Source organism: Amphibalanus amphitrite, unplaced genomic scaffold (genome assembly GCF_019059575.1).
Source record: "Amphibalanus amphitrite isolate SeventyFive unplaced genomic scaffold, NRLGWU_Aamphi_draft 000740F_arrow, whole genome shotgun sequence".
NCBI lineage: Eukaryota > Metazoa > Arthropoda > Thecostraca > Balanomorpha > Balanidae > Amphibalanus > Amphibalanus amphitrite.
This window is the reverse complement of record NW_024882234.1, coordinates 107,859-128,671: the sequence shown is the minus strand read 5'-3', so window position 1 is coordinate 128,671 and position 20,813 is coordinate 107,859. Positions and strand designations below refer to the sequence as shown.

Here is a 20,813-nt window from a genome sequence, read left to right as displayed (position 1 = left end):
GCGTGGATTAGGTAAGAACTTGTGATGGGTATAGGTAAGTATATTAAACTATTTTCATTTGGCTCAGACGTTTAGTGTAAATGGCCATCGTCGTCATGACCAGCACTTAAATGAAGTGACTTCAACCTGCCGATGACTACAAAAACTAAAGTGAAGTGATACTTTTATAGGGATTTCTCTTCAGGGCCCTGAGAGGCGCGATTAGGGCATGTTGCGTCTAAAGACTCTTTTTGCAATGGTTTGGAAAAAGGCTTTTAGTGGTTAGTTGTCATAAAAAATGTTTATTCTTGCGAGAGTTAAGAAAGATTTTATCAGAACAAAATGTTTAAGGATCGCAATTAAGATGATGACACATTTACAACAAACACGTATTAATTAACCCTCGCCGGACCTATTGGTTTTCTACATACGCGCCGGCCGAGGGGGGGGGGCGGGTACGACCCCCCCCTCGCCGTTTCGCCCCTGGTGGAGCTAGCGCGTCGCGGAAAAAACGAGCGTGTGCGCCGTTACGAGACGCAGAGATTGGTACCCGATTTTAAGGTCCTAGGTCAACCGGTGACCTCTGAGGTCAGGTCAAGTGCCCCAAGGTACGGTTCAGTTTTTGGTGAATAACTTCGCAAAAAACGGCCGCAGAGCGCCGATTTTGGCAGCATCGTGTTCGTCTCGCTCAGGCGCGTCGAATGATATACTTTTTGTCCGGGTCAGGTCAACTTGGGGTGTTGACCTCAGGTCAAGGTCAGGTCAGCACCCCCAGGTCACGAAGTTGGTCGAAAGGGGTCATGTCGCATATCATTCGATTCGGCAGGTCTTCCTGAGTCCATTGGTGGCTTTCCCGACTCGCTAGCTCAATTTGATCAAGAGTTATTGACGAAAAACTAATATGACCTTGATGACGTCATAAATGACGTCACGCAAGGTCAACATTGCAAAAGTGACGCATCTAACCTTGCAAGGAGTGCATCAAATCACGATTCTGTGTGCTTGAGATAGTTGGAGATCGTTCCCGGCGCCAGAATAGCAGTTTTCATTTTTCCCCATTGACTTATAATGGTGAGGTCACGAAAATGACCTGACCTCATATGACCTTTAGGAAAAATCCGAGATATACAAGTTGTGGGACTCATAATGGATACTAGATCCTGCAAGTTTCATTTCCCTGTGACATCTCCTCTGGCAGTGAGGGCGTTGCGAAGTTGCGACATCTGAAGACCGTGCAGAGGTTCACTTATGACGTCATAGGTCAGTGACCTGACCTGACCCAAAAATGCGGTTGGTGTCAAAAGATGCAGCTTGGATCAAAGGTCAGGTATGCCAAGTTTCAGCTCTCTATCGCCAGCGTGTTCGGAGCTATCGCGAAAAAACCCTATGGGGGGGGGGGCGGCACCCGCAGGGGCCCGGGAACGATTTTCAAGTTGGGGGGGCGAGCCTAAAATACCTGACATGATGCATATGAAACAGTATCGTAGCTAGGGGTCTAAGGGGACACGTACCCCCCCCCCATCGGGTTCAAAGGGATCCTCGGGTCCGAGGGGCCCTGCGGCGCCATTTGACCGCTGAGGGCTAACGATGGCCATATTTTGACTCAGAATGGCCCCATGGGGCTCGTTAGAGGACCTCATGGGCCCTAAATAGCCACACTTAGATCTCTATAAGGGCCCCACGCCGGCTTCTGAGGGCCTCTTGCGGCTTTTAAGAACCCCTCGGTGGTCCCCAAAGGCCCATTACTGGCCTCTGAGAGTTCTTACCGGCCTATGAGGGGCCAGTTCTAGGGGCATTTCCCGCCTGTGATGGTCCCACACTTATTTTTCTGAGGGCCCCAAAACGGCAACTGTGGGGGCTCTCATCGACGCCTATGAGGGCCCACACCGGTGTCTCTGGGGGTTTCACACCCCTAACTCTGAGTGCCTACACCAGTGCCTATTAAAGCCCTATATCGGCGGCTCTGAGGACCCAACAGTCAGCACCTGCGCATCTAAAGGCCACTCATTGGTGACTTTTGAGGGCCCCACACCGGTGACTCTGAGGGCCCCACCGGCGTCTGACAGTACCATGCCGGTCTCTAAGGACCCCACAGGACTTCTTCTGCCGGCCCCTTGCCGGTCACTGAGAACCCCCTGCCGCCTTGTAGAGGGTTCGCGTCAGCAGCTCTAAAGGCCCCACACCCGTCTGTAACGGCTCCACACCAGCGTCTATGATGGTCCACAGCAAAGCCTGTAAGGACCCTCACCGGCGCCTCTGAGAGAATCACACTAGCACCTCTGAGCGCCCACACCGGCACCCGCATGACGGCCCCACACCAGTGCCTCTAAAGGCCCCTTACCGGCGGCTCTGAGAGCCCTACGCCGGTGATTCTGAGGGCGCTACCCATAACCGAAGGTACCACACAAACCCTTAGTGTCGCTGAGCTTTCATCACATACCGGCCTTCCGAGGGTGCCACGTCAGTGCACTCATTGCCCCACACCCCTTCCTCACACCCGGAGCGGGTAAACTGTGTTATGCCTATAGCAACGATTTTACCACCGTTGTACGTTATGTATTTCTCAAAGTTGATTCAAATGGTCCAGTATAAAATCTGGCCTGCCAAACTTTTGGCAAAGGTCAGGCCCAAACCAAAGCGGGATGACAATAGCAGAAGTTATCAAATCGATACTGAACCATTCAGATGGCAAGGAATATGCCATGTGTTGATGTTTAGATGTATAAAAGAAACGAGAAGGAAATAATTCCGGAAAAGGGAGGAAAGATCCTTTATCGCTGCCTCAATGTTGAGGGGGCGCCGCCCCCTCGGCTCTCAAGTTGGGGGGGGCAAGCGCCCCCGCTGCCCCCCCCCTGTTCCCGGGTCTATGGGCACCCGCCCCCCCCCCTCGGCCGGCGAGGGTTAAAAACTGCTGAGGGCAGCTTTTCGCTTAGCATTAAGTTTTATGTGCCCCAGCATTAGCTGGGTATGGGTGGGTAGGTACAGTAGGTATACTCTTCCCTAAATGCTCACCGACCACCGTCAAATACCTACCCAACCCTGAACCCGGCCTACCGACTTCCGGTTTGGTATTTCAAAGCAAATGTTCTCGGTATATTGTGGGCTGCTTAAATTCTTGCTGAGTCACCTACTATCTTATGTTTTGTGATGTAAGTTTTTCTGCCTTTTTCCAAGCTGGTTGCATTTATTCCCCTTATTATTATCATTACTATCATTATTTTTAAATGACCTAAAACTGACCACTGAACAAAAGATAATGCAACCTTGCAAGATCCTGGAACCTGTGCAGTGTACCTAACCGCCCTTAGTCGTCAAGGTATCCAGTATTGTATGTTAAACAGCTGTTCCCCTATTTATTTTTATTTCGCACGATTAAGAATCAGGCATTGAACCGTTGGGGGGGGGGGGGGCTGGGGAGTGGGGTGCATAGACGTGGGTAAGTATAGGTAGGTATGCCCAAAGACCGATGTTGTGTTGTATTGATCGCCAGTATACTAAAAACTCGCCCACCACCAAATGTTTTGTTGCCATTCTCTTCCATAGATGGGTCCTCAAATACGATACGGCTACATTTGTGTATCGGGACATGGGCATGTAGGTAATGGCGCCTCTTTCCCACCATCTATAACCATGAGTCGGATGACTATTCCTTCAAGAAGAATTGTGGAGGCCCGAGCTTAGCAACGGAAACGCATATTAAGCTACATGTAACACAAGCCCATAATCTGATCATATCTTCACAACAATCTGATCATATCTTCCGCGAAGCCACTGTATCCAGTGATGCGTCTGCCTGTGCGCCGTATGAACTGTCTCCCCCCTCTAGCCGGTTGCCGTGTTGGCAGAACAGTCGGCGAAGCGGGTCAGTGGCAGTGCGGCCCCGGCCGGTCCTTCAGCCCCGCCCCACCCCACCGAGCGGCCGGCCGGCCCGCCGCCCGCTGACATGTTGCATTTGCCAGTCGGCGGCGGCCGGTGGGCGGGGCCACGGCTCTGATTGGTCGGCGGGCCGGCTGCGGCCGAGCGACTGACGCCGAGCGGCGCGCTGATTGGCTGCCGGCCGGCGGCCGCGGCGGCGGAGTGGCGCCGGCCTGTGAGGCCAGTCGTGGCCAGCGCGGCGGCCGCAGCAGCCTCAGCCGAGCAGCGGCGCCGCACCGTTTGCCTGCCCCTGGAGGTGGTGCCGGACGCGGATACAGGTGAGTGGGACAGGTGCAGGACACCGGTCTGTCCGACCGAGACGCCGCGCTGTCCGCCCGCCCCGCAGCGGCCAGCCGGGCAAATAGCCGAGAGGTGGCCAGCGGCCTTCTTTTCAGCTGTATCCCTGAATTCGGTCACCCGTAGCTCCCACGTTGACGGTACTGATGCTTACCTTAGAAAAGGGACGGGCCAGAAATGTGTTCGCATTTTCACAACTATTAAGCTACACCCAACTGTTGTGGCCCACTAAGACACCTTCCAGAAGGTACCTAATTGTAGATAAACTTTAACCTTATCTTTATGTCCAATGAAGAATCAAAACTACTGAAAAATATCTTATAGAATAATAATGCCTGGCAGCAACTGCCTCTGTCACAAAACCTCAGTTCAGACTCCAGAGCACTCTCATACTGATAGACCGATCACTGAGGCAATTGATTTGTGCTTTATTTAAATAAAAGAGTATGCCGATCGCTGACGACCGTAAATTGTAGGCAATGAAGAACTTAGTCGTATTGTTTCGCTTGCGTGATATATAGGTACTTTTATTGATGTCCCTCAAAGCCGTTATTTTGCCGGTATATGGGTAAGTGGTTAGCAGCAACTGTCAGTAGCGGCGGTACACCTTCAATTAAGGGGGGGGGGGGGGCAGTGACGACTTTTGGTCCCATTCCTTCCATGAAACGCCTATAGGGCTAATGTTAAAATGCCAAAATCAAAGGGGGGCGCGGTGCCCCGGTGCCCTCCCCGGTTCCGCCGCCTATGCCTGCTGTGACCTGGCGTTTTGGGAGAGATAAGAAACGCCGAATACAATATTGTAATTTATTTTTTATATATTTAAGTTACGTTTGTTATTTCTCCCACGTCAGGTCACAGAAGTAACGTTGTTACACCACCCCATAACAACGAAATGAGAGCTTCGATGTACACCTTGTAGACGGTGTACACACCTTGTATACACCTACTTGTATACACTACTTGTATACGTTTGTACACCTTGTAGACACATCACAACCCACGCAACACACCTCGGATTTTAACTAGGTACCTACCTAGGTACAGTTTTACGGTCGTCAAAGATCCGCGCTCTTTCATGGAAGTGGAACACAAATCAACGTCCTATCAGTATCTAGTTATATCTTTGAGAGTGCTGTCGACTAACCTGATGGTTATGTTTAACGTTATTTAACAATTGCATATTTGCACTTCATATTTGCACCCGTTTTTAGCTCCCAAGTCCCAACAATCAGAATTCAAAGCAAGTCTGACTCGCATTCAGAATGGTTTTCATACTTCACCAAAACTGTGCTATATTCAAGCACGTTAAGTGTTTAGCACTTGTGAATAGTCGGTTCGCAGCACCCATTAATCTGTTTTTACAGTGCATAGGTATTTGCCTCGATCCGCGTCAAGTGTTTGTTTCCCATTTGCTTATCTTAAATATATTTTACTTCTTACTCTTTGTCATTCTTACTATTATCCCTCCAATGCTACGAACTTTCACTCCTCTTTCAAATTTACTTGTCCCTTCCCCAAACCGGGGGACAATTTTCAGTTGAACTCTAATTTCGTCAAGTTCGGGAGCTGAGGGAGGCATCAACCATTGTCTCCACCGTTTTCTAACTGGATGTCAGTTTAGATTCACAGCACCGTCTCCGTATGCTGAACCTTTGACGCACCCGATTAAATAACACCTAAAATTAACGCTCGACACTGATCGGGCCGAAACGATAAATAATTTGTTTATATGATTTGGGGGGGGGGGGGTTGGAAAAATAGCGTCAGACGTTGCAGTGGGGAGGGGCTTAGCTACCTACAACCTCAAATGGTTCCCCAATTATATATGAAAAAGTAATCGAATTTCGCTTGCTCGTGCCTTGCTGTGAAGTTTTCTCATGAATTAGAAAAAAAAAGTTTCTCACGTTTTTTACGGGGAAACCAGCCGCCCGGCAACATTTCGCCAATGTCGAGCGCTAAGGGTAGTGGTTAGCGCCACTGCCCCAAATACCCCTCCTTGGATTCGTCAGTGCGCTATCGGTCAACACCATTTCAAGATCGTGGGGAGACAAAATGTAAAGCTAAGGAGCTAATGCACGCTGATGCGTCGTGCTGATGAGACCTGGCTGGTGCGCCGAAACGGCAAAACCGTCCTGTTGGGACCCGTCACCGGTGTGTCCAGGTACTGAGGTGACGAGTTCCCCAAGTGTCCCGATGGGACAGCCCACTCAGCCGCCCAGACGGTCACCCCGGAGCTGACCCAGGGGCGCCGGAACTACTTTCAGACTGTGGGGGCACACCATAATAAAGATCAACCTAGGGTACCCCAAATCTAGTTTTATCACCGGTTTTAGGCCACTTGCTTTTCCAACAAAAAAGAAAACATTTGCAAAAAAGTGCGGGATTCCGTCTCAAAGTTGTGGGGCCACCGCCCCACGGCACTATGGAGTTGTGGGGGCAAGTTGCCCCCGATTCCCGCGCCTATGAGCTGACCTCTGGAGGTGAAATAAACTCCGAGAGATAAACCCCTCCGAGTTGCAACCATGAACCAATGTTGTACCGGAAACGCAAGACCCAGCCGCTATAGCGCATGCAGTCGGCGCGGTGGTCGAATAAGCCCAATGTCTCCCCCTGACTTCTCGTTCCAATTTCCACGACCCTGATGTGGTCAAAATACGGCGAACGGGCCTAATCCATAACCCAACAAATTAAAAATGCAGTGGAAAGCGTAATTGACACTTCACGACGGATGCCAAGCGTCAAGCAGATCCAGCGAGACTCTTTGAGTCCCGATGCACCTAATTTAGCCCGATCTAGTCAAGGTTCGTAAGTTCTACGATGAACGTTCACACTTTACCATGGCACTGTTACTGATGGTGACCCGATTTTTCTCGGGTACATTTCTATTCATCTTGGGACTTGGGATGTCCCATGTTCCTCGTTATCTATATTACTAATCTAACTAGTAGCTCCCAATATCGCTCGGCTGTTGGCCGCACTCTGCCGGCCGCTCGTTCTCGGGCTCCATGATGCATGAAGTTCGACCATACTTACGACTTGCGTACATTTCACTCGATTTGAGGCGGCCAGCACGGTTGCTGAGCTTTTATATAGTTTGACCAACGACTACCAATATCAGATAACCTTGACGTTTTCCTTCATCTTTGACAGGGCAATAAAATGGCAACTCCACAAAAGTCAGAGGGTGACCAGGCGGCCGGTGACGTCACTTCTCCGGTGACGTCACCTGCCCAAGCGGCCACAAGCGGCGGCGGGCGGCTCAAGTTCAGCATCGCCAGCATCATGGAGTTCGAGGACGAGAGGTCGACAGAGTGCCACCGCCAGTCGAGCGAGCCGGGAGAGGAATCAGACGCAACAGGGGAGGACTCCGAGCCGAGCGGCACTCCGTGCGAGGGCAGCAGGGACTCGGAGGAGCTCCAGGAGGAGTCAGAGGACGGTCAGCGGGCGGAGGAGCGCAGCCCGCAGTCGGACGGTCACGGCGCCGGGCCGCAGCGGGACGCGGCGCTGCCGACGCGGCCCTGCGCCGGCCGGCTGGGCGGCGCGCCGAGCGCCGACGGCGGCGTCAGTCTGCTGCACCGCTCGCCGTGGCTGTACCAGTACTACAGCCTGGCGTCGGCCGGCGTGCTGCCCACCCTGCCGCCCTACTCGCTGCTCTCCAAGCCGTCCGCCTTCAGCCAGTACCCGGGGGCCGCGGCGGCGGAGGCGGCGGTCGGCGCCCGGCTGGCCAGTCCCGAGAAAGGGCCGGCCGCCAGTCCGCCGGCCAGCGCGGCGGCCACCTCCACCCGGCCGGCAGCCGGAGCCGCCAAGGGCAAAACCTTCACCTGCCCCGAGTGCGGCAAGGTGTTCAACGCCCACTACAACCTGACGCGCCACATGCCCGTGCACACGGGCGCCCGGCCGTTCGTCTGTAAGGTGTGTGGCAAGGGCTTCCGGCAGGCGTCCACCCTCTGCAGACACAAGATCATCCACACCTCGGAGAAGCCGCACAAGTGCAAGACGTGCGGCAAGGCCTTCAACCGCAGCTCCACTCTGAACACGCACATGCGCATCCACAGCGGATACAAGCCGTGGGTTTGTGAGTTCTGTGGAAAGGGCTTCCACCAGAAGGGCAACTACCGCAACCACAAGCTGACGCACAGCGGCGAGAAGGCCTACAAGTGCCACATCTGCAGCAAGGCGTTCCACCAGGTCTACAACCTCACCTTCCACATGCACACGCACAATGAGAAGAAGCCGTTCATCTGCGAGCTCTGTGGTAAGGGATTCTGCCGTAACTTCGATCTGAAGAAGCACACGCGGAAGCTGCACGAGTCGGAGCCGGGCGGTACGGACGAGGCCGAGCCGGTCGCCAGTCTGTCCGGCGGCGGCGAGGCGTACCGGCCGGCGGCGGCTAGCGGTCCGCTGCTCACCGCCGGCTACCCGCTGCTGCCGCCGCTCGGCGCGCCCTTCCCGGCACTGCTGGGAGCCCACTCGGCGGCCGGCCCGCTCCGGCTGCCCCCCTACCTGGACCGGCTGCACTACACCCACCCGCTCTGAGCCCCGCTATACCACTCCCCTCTTACTGCCCCCCCCCTTCCAGGACCGGCTGCACTACAAACACCCGCTCCGTGGCCCCCTCCGACTATCCCTTACACACCCCCACTCTGAGCCTCCCCTCTCCCCCCCCCGTGTTCTCTACTCACACCAGCAACCACCCTTAGGTGACCGCGCGCGCCCGGACCCACCTATATGAGATACCGTGTAGACCAACACCCCTTATCTGAGGTGGAGCTTGCACCTCTTCAGTCCAACCCACCTCGCCCAATAAGTGTGACATTACGTGGCGGCGTAGCCCGCTTAGTCACGCATCTATTGTGAGTCTTCACAGAGTTCACCAATACTGTTACTGAGCCCAGCGTTTCGCCGCAACAGCCAATCCAAGAGAGCTCCTTAGACGATCAGGTGACCAACCTCAAATGGGAGAGAACTTGACACACCGCGTAGAGTCTGAACTTGTAATCTATCTGCTATTGGTTTCAAGCGTAATCGACGGCCACGTTCTGGATCGAGCTTTTCGTTTATTTATTTATTTAATTACCGCACGGCGCGTCTCACCAATACTCACTTCAGTCCCCCGAGAGTAAATGGGACGCGGCAGGTGGTGTATAGACAGTTAGGTACGTGCTGATCCGTTGTTGGGATGCGTTGTGTAATATTGACTATAGCCCCAGTGAGGCACCAGGAAGACAGGGCACGCTGTCAGTTGCTCCGTTATCGGCCTCACGCTCGGCCTGTGTACCAAATATTTCCAGCTGTGCAATACCTGAACCGCGGAGGCGACAACTATGGTCTGTGTGTTATGAAGGACAGCATGTTGAACAAAATATATTGACGTAGAATATAACGGGATCTTAATGGAAAACGTTTGTGAGTGAATCGATGGTGCATTGGTCTGTGGTGCGTCGGTGCCCATTTGCCTTTCAAGGCAGTGCCTGAGTTCCACCAAACACCTTGCAGCCTTTCGCCTTAACGCCCTTAGACAGCTCACATTCAGCCCATATCCACTATTCATTCCCGATTCATCCCAACTATATTCACATATTCAGGCTCCTTGAACGACTCAGAACGTGCGCCATGGCACCTTGCACCCTGGTCCGTGACCGACGCCACCAGTTCGTCAACAACCATCGTCAACAGTTCGACCTCCCAGGCGTCAACAAATGGACTTGCAACACATCAGATCGCCCTTCGTATACACTACACTTACAGGCATGGACAAACTCACAAACGAATGCAGTTCGTTACCGGAACTGTTTGGTGCTCTTTGGCTTTAACACGCGCACCGACGGGGGGGGGGCGGATATCCGCCCCCTGAGGTTTTTCGCGAATAGCGGGAAAACCGACGACTATTCTCTCATCAATTTTACACATGGTGGGCAAGTTTGAACCTCCTAACTTTTAAGGTCAGGTCACCAGGTCACTTTGAATGACCCAACCACAAGTCACTTTTTTGCAACTTTGTCACCGTGCCAGAGCTACAGTAGATGTCGGAGGCCTTTGAAAGTCGCAGGATGTTATTAGGTCATTAGTAGCTACAATTTGTAGGTAGGTATATCTCGGAATTTTGATATCGGTGTCAGGTCAATTTCTCGACCTCCCCATTATAAGTCAATGGGGGAAAAATCAACTCCCTGTTTTTACCACTAAAACGGGTCGGAATGGCCCCATAAACCATACATGACCTCATATACGATCAACCTTCACTACCTTGAGGTCTGTTTTGCTGTTGGGCAGCTGTAAGGTCATGTGACGTCATCAAAGGTCACCAGCGGTTTTTTGACAATAACTCCGTACAGGAACAAGATACAGCCGCGCGGATGGTCTCATTGTGGTCAGCTCGTCAAGGCGCATCGAATGATATACATGATGACCTCGAGGTCACGTGACCTGAGGTCAACCTTTGACCTTGACCTTTCGAGGTCAACATATATATCATTCGATGCGGATTGACGAGAGGATCACGATGGTGCCCTTAGTTTGTTCCTATATTGACTAGTTCGGAAGTTATTCGAGAAAAACCCTCTCCATACTTAGCGCCGCCATTTTGACTTTTTTGACCCCTGTGACGTTATCTTTGACCTGACCTGAAAATGACCTTAATAAAAATTGTAGACCTTGTCCGTGCGTATCCCTTGCCGTTTACCGCTTGTCGCTATCTTGCTTCGTTCTCGAGATCTCAGGGGGGGGGGCGGTCATCCGCCCCCCCCCGTCGGTGCGAAGTTGGCGCAGACCCCCGTCGGTGCGCGGGTTAAATCCCAGATGTCAACAAAGGTCGCCTGACCGAAATTTGTTTCAGATATTGTGACCTACCCAATTGAATACATCTTTTGGCAGGTCGTAATGGCGTCTACACCAATCCACTCCTTCATTAGCAGGTTTCTTCCAGTGATGAAGTGACTCATTTTACGAGTCACGTTGGAAATGTACGGCACAGCATATCTCCAGTGAGTAGGACACCTTCCTGTAGCCCAGCGATCAGTTGACATAGTGCGATGTTGTTCGGTTGGTATATTTGGCTAGCTCGAAACATGCCCCCCTTTCTAAAACTACAGGTCAACCCCAAGTGAACACCCCTGCGCTCGGAGCCTGGCCCGGCGGTGCGAAGGAGCCGCGGTGCACGGCTGTCGCCACCGGCCATCACTGGCCAGCTAAGTGTCACTCAGAGAAATGTCAGTGGGCGCGGGCCGGCGCGTGGCCTTGTGGCCAGACGGGCGGCGGGGCGGCCGTTACCGGGCCGGTCGGTCGGTCATCAGCCGGCGGCCGGCGCCGTACCCGCCGACCTGACCCCGTGCACAGCCCCGTTGATGGACAGACGTCCCTCGGTCGCTGCCGGGCCCAGACACCCGCACACCGGCTGACCCCGCACGCACCCTGCACTTACTCTCTGCAAACCCAGGCCGAAAGTTCTGAATGAGTAGATTTGTGTCGGACGAAAGAGAACTTTAAAAAGCGTGAGTCATTCGGATCATTCGGACTAGAGATTGCAATCCCGGAACGTTTTGACAATCCCGGGATCCCGAAAGTTTTCATTTCGGGATCCCGGGATCCCGGGATCCCGATCTTGTCACTATAGGTCGTAAGAATAATTTCCTACTGACATATTTTGCGTCTTTTAGCTTACCACAAACAAAGAGGCAACCAAAAGCCATCCTTAGACCATGTCATTTGCAATGAACACGATTGAATTTGCGAAAGAAACGTTTCGATTTGATTAGTAGGTATTACCCCAATTGGCCTTAATAAAACTGTGCGCCGACCAGTGCGTTTACTATCTCGTCATTCAGACGGGTTCCAGCACATCCACGCCTCACAAACTCTTCGTCTACGCTACTCGTATTAACGCGACAGTTTTAAGCCATTGCTGGTAGGTCTGTCTATTTTAAAACTCGCGACCAGTGTACGCAAAATTTGGCAGCTCCCTATTTCACAAGGTTTTCAAGACGTCGATTGGTCACTTCACCTTCCGGTTCCGCTTTCATCACTAATGTCTCTCAGATTTTGCTCCAAAGTCGCTTTGAGGGCAGAGTCACTGACTGGGAGAGCTCCACTCTACCGTCTTCAACGTTTGAATCAGTGAGCTCTGCCGTCACTTGCTTGACATCTGTGGCATCTTTCTGCGACACGAGCTCAAACACTGTCTTGATGACCTCTTTTGTTCCGGCCACGGACGGACAAGTCAGAATCGCTTAACTCCACGACCCGAGATCCTGATAGAGATGTTGCTGCACTGATGCTGCAATTTTTTGACGTTCGGGACCCTTTTTCGTACACATTTAAAGGGACCCTCCCACCTTCAAGAAAGTTTATGAATTGGCATTAAAGTGATGTCGCTCGGTTCAGAAAGAGCGAAAACGAATATCTACCAAATTTCACCGAAAAATATTCACCGGTTTTCAAGATATTAGACTTTTACTTTTGTTTACTTTTTTGGGATCTCCGCTGTTTCTAGCGACTTTAATTTAGAAGTGCGGCGTTTGCGGCAGATGTTGCGCGCAAATAGCATATACCACCGCGTGCTACAAAACGTTTTAGTCAAACATTTAAAAATCGTTAGATATTTGCGCTGACGTCACACATTCAGAGGGGTATTCCTAAGCATTAGCCCCTCTGAATCAAAATGCTGCAATTTTGAAATTCAATATTTCCGATTTAAGGCATTTCTCGATGTTGTGAGTGCCGAAACCGGTAATTGTGAGCCAGGGACCCCATTTTGGCTATCTCAACTCAAATCTAATGTTAAGGTGGGAGGGTCCCTTTAAGCGGCTTATCCGCTGTGGGTGATACCCGGGAGCTACCAACACGGTCAATTGTGGACGGCCGGTACGGGGTGTCAGCTAAATAGTTTCTCTGCTTTATGTCACTAAGCACCATGAACAGTGTAAACAAGACTCGTGCAGCGGCTGCATTTTTTTTTTATGGTGAAAAACTGTTTTTTTCGGGATCCCGGGATTGGCGGAATTTCGGGATCGGGATCGGGATGGGATTGCAATCTCTAATTCGGACGAAGCCAGCGGTATGCTGTTTGACCTGATTGGGCCACCCACTACGACTATGGCCTACAACTATGGCCTGATGTTCGATCTGCTCTTCTATAAACGATACAAGATCGGTATTGCTTGACATTGGATCCTATTCTACACGACGATACACCACTGGGAATAGCAGTGACTATCCCCTATGTCATGCACAGTTTTCACTAATCATTTCACATATTCATTAATCGTTTACATATTATATATGTGTTGGTAATCCTAATTTGCTGTTCGTGACTTGAATTTCACGCCACACTTCACGGTTAAAAATAGGGTGATATGACGTAACTTAATCAAGCATCACGAAATCCCCCCTCCCCAAAATATCTATAGCTTCAGGTATTTGGTTCCACTTTCAAACGAAAGAAATACACAACTTAGGACCTTGTATTGAACGTCTTTTGATAACGGATACTCCTGTCCTCCCAGGACACATTTACACACCCACCATCAGAACAACACGGCTTCCAATCCTAGGCATCAAATGCCGCCGTCTAAACAATTTTCACACCTCCCATCCATTCTCAGCCGGCCGAAACTGGCTCTCAGACTGCAAAATTCCCTTCCCGTTTCACGGAGACATGTCAGCAATAGCGCTAGGAAAAGCTAGGACAAAGCCACAACCCACCACCATGCAGCACAGAAGTTCTACGTATATCACAGACAGCACAGCGGGGCAAAACAGCCGGTTTGGCACAGCGACGCACAGCGAGATTCAAAGGAGACGACACTAGGCTGCACTAGGTCACACAGATCGAACACAAAACACACACGAAGGCGACATTCAATAGAGGTGATATGGACGAGTGCAGCGATGAGATAATCGGCAAAAGAGGATCCTCATGGTAAATCAGGCACTTTCCTAATAGGGACATTATCAGTGAATGCACTCCTACAGATGACGAACAGCCAGGCGCTACATCAAACCTACATCACGATTTGTGAGAGCAACGGCTATTGGTTCGCACTGAGGTAAAGTAGCAATATAGACACAGGCAGATGCGGATTTTGATGCGTAGACCCACAACACACGTTATAACACGACACGCTATAAACAGCGTAGATATGTATTATGTCGGTACTGGTAGGCTACCAAAAATAGAACTTCTCCTGAATTGATATGTTATCAATCGAGGCAGCACAAAGCACGCTGTTGCCAAACTTTCTCTCTAATTTTCATGCCATTCTCATTTTTTTCAGTACTCTAACCTCCATCTTGACCCTGATGGATGCACTTCAGTGCGTAAGCATGGCTTAAATGAGCAACGAGTAGAAAGACGGTTCGTGTGCGCTTTCGTAGAGATTACTTGGATTCCACACAAAAACATGTTATGGCAAGACTACTATAACTGGCTGTTAAATCATCGTAACTATGAAAAAGGAACTGGCATCTGGGTTAGCTAAGTATTTCCCGAACCTCGGAGTCTGGCCGGGGTAAAGGTGGCGTAAAACCGACCAAATCAAATGTTAGAGATCGAATACATGAGTGCAGGGTTATAGCAAGAAATGCTACCTACGTGCGAATAACATAACAGCAAATTAAGCGGATAAACAAATAAAAAATGCCCAATTTCAAAAAGACTACACCTTCAATGCGGTATACGGAAAAGGCGGATGTCGATCAAACATATTTCCACATGCATCCCGGCCGGTAGTAGCAAAGAACTACAGAAAGTTGCACCAAGGCCTAGCGAAACCGTGGGACAGAATAACTTTTGCAGCTTAATCCCCTAAACTGGGATAAATGCATAGGGAGTACCGATAAGCCGGATTTACTACACTACGCGAATCTTATGAGATCGATATCTAAAATAGCTGCACGTCTCAAAACGTCGCAATGTTACGTTAAAACCTGTAACATAGATACACACGATGCACATGATATTTGTGATCCAAATAAACCGTACTAGCAACGATGAATCTTCTAAGGAAACATGGCATGCAACAGAAAGCAACACTGAATACACATAGACGCTGGGATCCTAAGAAAGTCGAAATAATGCCTATAGTACCGATCCCGGACAGCTGACACGTAGACCCCGCCACCGGCTTCCCACAGCGACACTGGACACACTGACAGACTCCGCTCGGCTCCTCCCCGGACACTGATACGGAGCACACGGCCCGCCGGTACGGCACTGATGGACAGCAGTCACTGTCCCACAAACCCACCGGGTGACGGCCGCCCACTCAGCCGAGAGACAAACTGGCAGTCAACACAGACACACAGCGTGATCAGCAGCTCCAAATGATCAGATCTGACACTGAGACCGTTGAACGGGGAGATTCGAGTCATTATAGCAGCAAACCTAGTCATTCAGGAGTCTCCCATGAAGATCGGTTGGGCTGAATCACCTCACGCGTTCTGCCAGCTGACCGGGTTCTAGTTTGACCATACCAAACATCTAGTATCTCGCAATCGCCAGACGCATCTTAAATACGAATTATGTTTAAAGTAGCGATATGAAGGACGGACCGGCGTCCCTCTCTGCCGGTCTCCATCCCCTCTGACCGGGCCGGACTGAGCGGCCGGCGCCCCTGCTGACCTGTGTCGGCGGCGGCGCGGGCGCCGGTCCCGGACGCCGCTCAGAGCAGCCAGGTGACGACCAGCGTGCCGAGCGCCACCCAGTGGCTGCTGTAGCCGAGCAGCGCCCACTTGCCGAGCGTGTGGCGCCAGCTGTAGCCGGCCGAGCCGGTCGGCGAGCCGTCGAACACCATGCCCAGGTAGGCCAGGTGCCAGGCGGCCAGCAGCGCCAGGCCGGCGTTCAGCAGGCGCACCGACCACAGCGCCGCGCCCAGCCGGTGGCGGCGGCACGGCTGGACGCACCGGCGCGCCTGCACGCAGCCGCCCAGCGCGTCGGCCAGCTGGGTGCGCAGCCGGTCCTCGGCGAACGTGTACAGGCCCAGCGAGAGCAGCACGGCCGACAGCTGGAAGTTGGCGCCGTGCAGCACCGCGCTGGCCACATAGGTGCACAGCACGGCCACCCAGACGCCGGCCGGCCGCGCCACGCGGAACACGTCTGAAACGAGGCCGCCGGGCGGCGGTCAGTCGCGGATCGGCCGGGGGAACAGGCTTCAGGGATAGACTTTGTCAGCTCACGTCAAAAGAAGCAAGCGATTTCCGACGGCATGGAACTGTACCGATCACACATCAAAAGGACGAGTAGAAGACACAGTTTGTGCAGAATATAGGTACTTACATGTTTTGAGCCAGTAGTGCATGGGCAGATTCCAGTTGACAACCACTTCGACCAGCGACCGTGGCGCCTCAATGGCGGTCGGCCGGCTAACTAGCAGTTCACCTCCGGGAGACCAGACTGCGCCGCTGATGCCTGAAACGAACGCAGATCTGCATTTTTCCGCGAAGATGCGCACGAGTTATGCAATGACATCGCCACCAGCCTAATCGGTTTACCATCTACACGCCTTAATCCTTCACGATGCACGCCTGAGATATTGCTACCCGGGTCCCGGAACCAAAGTGGGCATGCCTGCAAACGGAACATGCCGACGGCTTAGCGAGTCTGTTAGATGCAGGCAGATCTGCCTGACGATAACACCCGTTGCAGTGCGGCCCGAGACCGGGCGCAGAGCTCTCACCCGATATGGTGGCCGCCGCCTGGGAGACGAACGAGACAAAGTAGTGGCTGCAGCGGAACGCCAGGGCCTCCCGGTACGCCACGATCCATACGGTGATGCTGTCGGCGGGAGCGGGGCGTTAGTAGGGGCACTTCAAGAGTCAGGGATGGGAGAAGGGTCGGGGTAGGTATTCGACTCTTCAGCTACGAATTCAGAGACGATACTACATTGAATATCACGCTAAAAGCCGCGTACCAGAGGGTCCCGAGCGCAGGACAGCCGTCATATCTAGCGACAAGAGCACGCTCGCCGTGCACCCTCAGCCTGTGACCACTGGAGGCGGAGCACCAGACCGGCGGTGAGGACTGCAGCACTTACAGCACGGTCCGGTCGGGCAGCAGATAGTTGAGCCAGCACGTCGAGATGCTCATGAAGAGCAGACCGGCCACCAGACTGCCGACCGATGTCACCATCCAGCGTACACTCAGCAGCTGAAACGGACCGCGACGGGAGAGCGCTGAATGGAGGCGGGCGTACCGAGAGGAGGACTGACATACCTGACAATCAGGCAATGGGCTATGCGGTAACGTAGCTGCATAGCGTACATATAGTGCATGTCCTTTTTAGCAATGATACCTGCTATCAAATTGTTCATCTCGCTTGAAGCTTTTCTGTAAATCATGGCAGGACTATCTAGTACTCAGTAAGCTTGTTCATTATTCTTTATCACTCGACCCGGAAAATATTCACGACTAGGGTAACCACACGGCAATTACAACGCACCTTAACTTTTCAGCCATCACGACTCACTGCAGGATCACCAGTGACACACACCACCAGCACGGCGCGGTACGGCGCGGCACCCACCTCCAGTGGCCGGCTCTCCATTGAGAGCATGTAGTCGTCGAGCGCGATCCACGGTCCGAACACAGTGGTGCCCGGGTGCAGCAGATAGCCGGCGTACTGGAGCGGCCCGGGCGCCGGCCGGCTGCCCGGGGCGCCGGGCGCGACCGGGCCGCCGCCGACCACCGCGCCCGACAGGTCCAGACCCACCGAGACCGTCTTCATCACGAGGATCATCTGTCCGCCGCGCACAGTGTGCCACTTGTCGGCCGTGAAATACCACATCTCACTGAAACAGACACATACATCTGAATGTTACCGAAACTGACTCACATATCACCAAGATAGACATAGATACATCTCAATAAACCAAGCATTTCATCTGAAATAGCACAAACACGAGCACCCAGTTTGACACACTGCGACCCCGCTCCGACCTCAAACACAAACAACAGTCTGAAGGAAGACCAGACAGACTTGCGTCTACGAGCTGAAGTACGAGCAGTGAGCACACACCTAAACAAATGCATGCACATCGGAGCGGACCCCCCAGACCAGCAGGTCACTCACAGTGCACGGGTAGCGCTCGCCATGACTCACCAGGCGAACACGAAGGTGAGCGAGACGAGCAGGCTGAGCGGCGCCGTGGCGGCCGGCAGCAGTCGAGAGCTGGCTGCCAGCGCCACGTACGAGAGCGCCGCGTGCACCACGAACGAGGCGGCCAGCTCGGCGAAAAAGTGGTGCAGCACCAGACAGCCGATCAGCGCAGAGGCCAGGTGGGCGACGCGGGGCGCGCGGCCGCAGCCTGCCGGGGACGGCCACCGATCAGCGACAGCTACAATGTCAGGTCTAGAGCCCCTCAGCAAATAATTTGCGACAAGATCAGTGAAACTCATCCAGGGAAAGGTGATCATTTATGCCCGAAAAAAAACCTTTCGTATGAAACGATTTTCACCCAAAATGCCCTTCCCTTTGTGAGAAAGAACAAAAGCCCGAAGAAATAACCCCATCATAATAGGTATAACATATGATGTTTCTTGCAAATTTATTTCTGTGAACTTCTATGAAATACAAAAAGTCACATTTTTTAAATCAGATCAAAGATCAGATTAATCAACAATACTCACATAGTGCAACAACGATGCGCAGGACAAAGCACCAGAAGAGCAGTTTGCCGACATGTGCGATGGCGTCGTTGGCGGTCGGCACTACGCAGTGGTCGACCGTCTCCTGAAGCGTCAGACCGTCGTCGTTGAACTGCAGCTCCTCCGTGTCGTAGTCATAGTCCTCCGGCTCGCGCTCCTTGCTGTACTCGTACTCCCCCTCCTCCAGTTCCACTCCGTCCGCGTAATCCAGGTCTGAGTCCATGGTCTGAGGGCGTCAGATACAGCGGTTATCAGTTCGAACACATTTTGGAATTTAAAATTAACCATCGCCGTCGCCGACCATTCTGTATCCTGAGGCTCACGATAGCTAAAAATAATTCAGCTGGCTCATTCAACTGACTTCAGACTTCAGAGAGCTGAGCTATTTTCAGCTTAAAAAGCAGACAGACCAATCAAGTGACTTCACCAGCTGCCTGCTCCTGTTTTAAATCTACAAGTATGTAGCAATGCAAATCTCTCATATCGTCCCCCACCAGGTTTCAGTCATGTTACCACCAGCACTACAGTCCTGGCTGCTTTCAGTCAGTCCTGGCCTATATCACAGACAGACATAAATAGTCCTCAGCAGTCAGCCACCTGTGAGTCCCCAGTCCACGTCCAGTCAGTCCCATTCTCATCCCACCTTCTATAGAGCCTTGATCCCACCCCACTCCATAGTGATGGTTGTGCTGCTGTCTAGCTGATTCACAGAGCTGATACCAGTACTCTGCAGTGGCTGGAAAGTGAACCTGGACTCTAGGCAGAGAGGTAAATGCTTTTCTTCTCTAACACCCTCTCTCTGGAAGCTCATGAGCAAACAAAAGCTGATGCATTTTACATGAAATTGATTTCACAAAGTGCTTTGTTTGACTAGTTCAAGGCCATATATAGTAGGTAGCGACACTGAGCGATTTGTTTACAGCCAGTTTCGATCCTGATGACGCAAATGTGTCGTCACGAGACAAAACAATATGGCCACCTCTAATGAGAACCAAGTGCAAGAAGTTCCCGGATGTAGACAGCACTGACGTCACCGGGATCGAAACCGACGACATCAGTACTGGACCTATGGCGAAGCAAAGTAGTGACATCCCCCTGGACTAGTTGTGAAATGCCTTATGTCTCAGACCTTGAATTCACATTTCTTACAAACTTTTCAACCATGCTTATGAACAAATATCACCTAAAGGAAAGATATGCTGCAAACATTTAGGTCATGAAGTAGGTATAATTACATTACAAGTTTAACTTGATACTTCAACTTCTAGCTTTGCATATAAATGTATGATCTGATAGCTTTGACCATTGGTAAATACAGGAAATGCTGATTTTTTCACAATAAGTCACACAGATTTAAAGTTTAAACTCTGTTAGGGATGAATGCTTGAGATACTTCACTTGGGAGGGGACTAGGGAGTGGGGAATTGATAAAATGCATTAGTGCAAAAATATTATTAGAACGCCTTGATTAGAACTTAGTATGTACCTAAATGAATATTGAAGAAACACTGATTATCAATTACTTAGCAGCTTGACTGGAACAGTTATAAAGTGAAAGGCCAAGTTGAAGTGGCCAATCAAAATTCTGTACCTCTGAGCGAGTAAGTTATTGTCAAGCTTCCGATATTTGTTTTTACCTTCTGTAAAATTCAAGGCCTGAGATTAACTTCAAAACCAATGCAAGTGGGTGAATTAGAAGAGCTAAATGGGTACTACTTACTCAGAAAACCAAGCAACCGGGCAGACCGGTTCAGAGTTCAAAGACCTGACTTGGACTGGCTGACAAATTGAACCTAGACCTCTCGACACACTTGCACTACCTAGCTTAGAATGAAAGGATAATCAACATACGACATTGATGTTGATCATATGAACCTAGAAGTGCATCACAAGATCAAAAGATATAAAAAAATATTTCTAACATACCTACTTATAGGCCCTCCTCCACACACCGCGATGATCAAATGATTATTTACCTAACAGA

The 20,813-nt window shown here is 51.6% G+C and overlaps 2 protein-coding genes across 3 annotated transcripts; one reads left to right on the top strand and one right to left on the bottom strand.

Annotated features, from left to right (window-relative positions):
- Positions 1-4,083: 4,083 nt before the first annotated feature.
- LOC122365463 (fez family zinc finger protein 1-like) lies at positions 4,084-9,569 on the top strand. The gene is made up of 2 exons (XM_043336673.1): positions 4,084-4,172; positions 7,342-9,569. Exon 2 carries the CDS (start codon positions 7,351-7,353, stop codon positions 8,725-8,727), a length of 1,377 nt encoding a protein of 458 aa, XP_043192608.1. The 5' UTR covers positions 4,084-4,172; positions 7,342-7,350; the 3' UTR covers positions 8,728-9,569.
- Positions 9,570-13,635: 4,066 nt separating this feature from the next.
- Positions 13,636-20,812, bottom strand: LOC122365462 (protein-serine O-palmitoleoyltransferase porcupine-like). Of its 2 annotated transcripts, none has more exons than XM_043336670.1 (8): positions 20,760-20,812; positions 18,812-19,055; positions 18,285-18,489; positions 17,709-17,973; positions 17,220-17,332; positions 16,863-16,960; positions 16,463-16,594; positions 13,636-16,282 (listed from the first exon to the last, which is right to left on the bottom strand). In XM_043336670.1, exons 2-8 carry the CDS (start codon positions 19,050-19,052, stop codon positions 15,849-15,851), a joined length of 1,488 nt encoding a protein of 495 aa, XP_043192605.1. In that variant the 5' UTR covers positions 19,053-19,055; positions 20,760-20,812; the 3' UTR covers positions 13,636-15,848. The 2 variants fall into 2 exon arrangements, with proteins under 2 accessions (XP_043192605.1, XP_043192606.1); XM_043336671.1 differs by having other exon boundaries at positions 20,756-20,795.
- Position 20,813: the final 1 nt, after the last annotated feature.

Bases quoted from the DNA above. Each gene is read 5' to 3' on its own strand.
- LOC122365463 (XM_043336673.1), top strand. From the start codon at position 7,351: ATGGCAACTCCACAAAAGTCAGAGGGTGACCAGGCGGCCGGTGACGTC.
- LOC122365462 (XM_043336670.1), bottom strand. From the start codon at position 19,052: ATGGACTCAGACCTGGATTACGCGGACGGAGTGGAACTGGAGGAGGGG. The intron at 17,974-18,284 runs GTGAGTCATGGC...TGTCTGTTTCAG, and splicing joins CTCACCTTCGTGTTCGCCTG to TGAGATGTGGTATTTCACGG. The intron at 16,961-17,219 runs GTAAGTGCTGCA...TCCCGCCGACAG, and splicing joins CTGCCCGACCGGACCGTGCT to CATCACCGTATGGATCGTGG.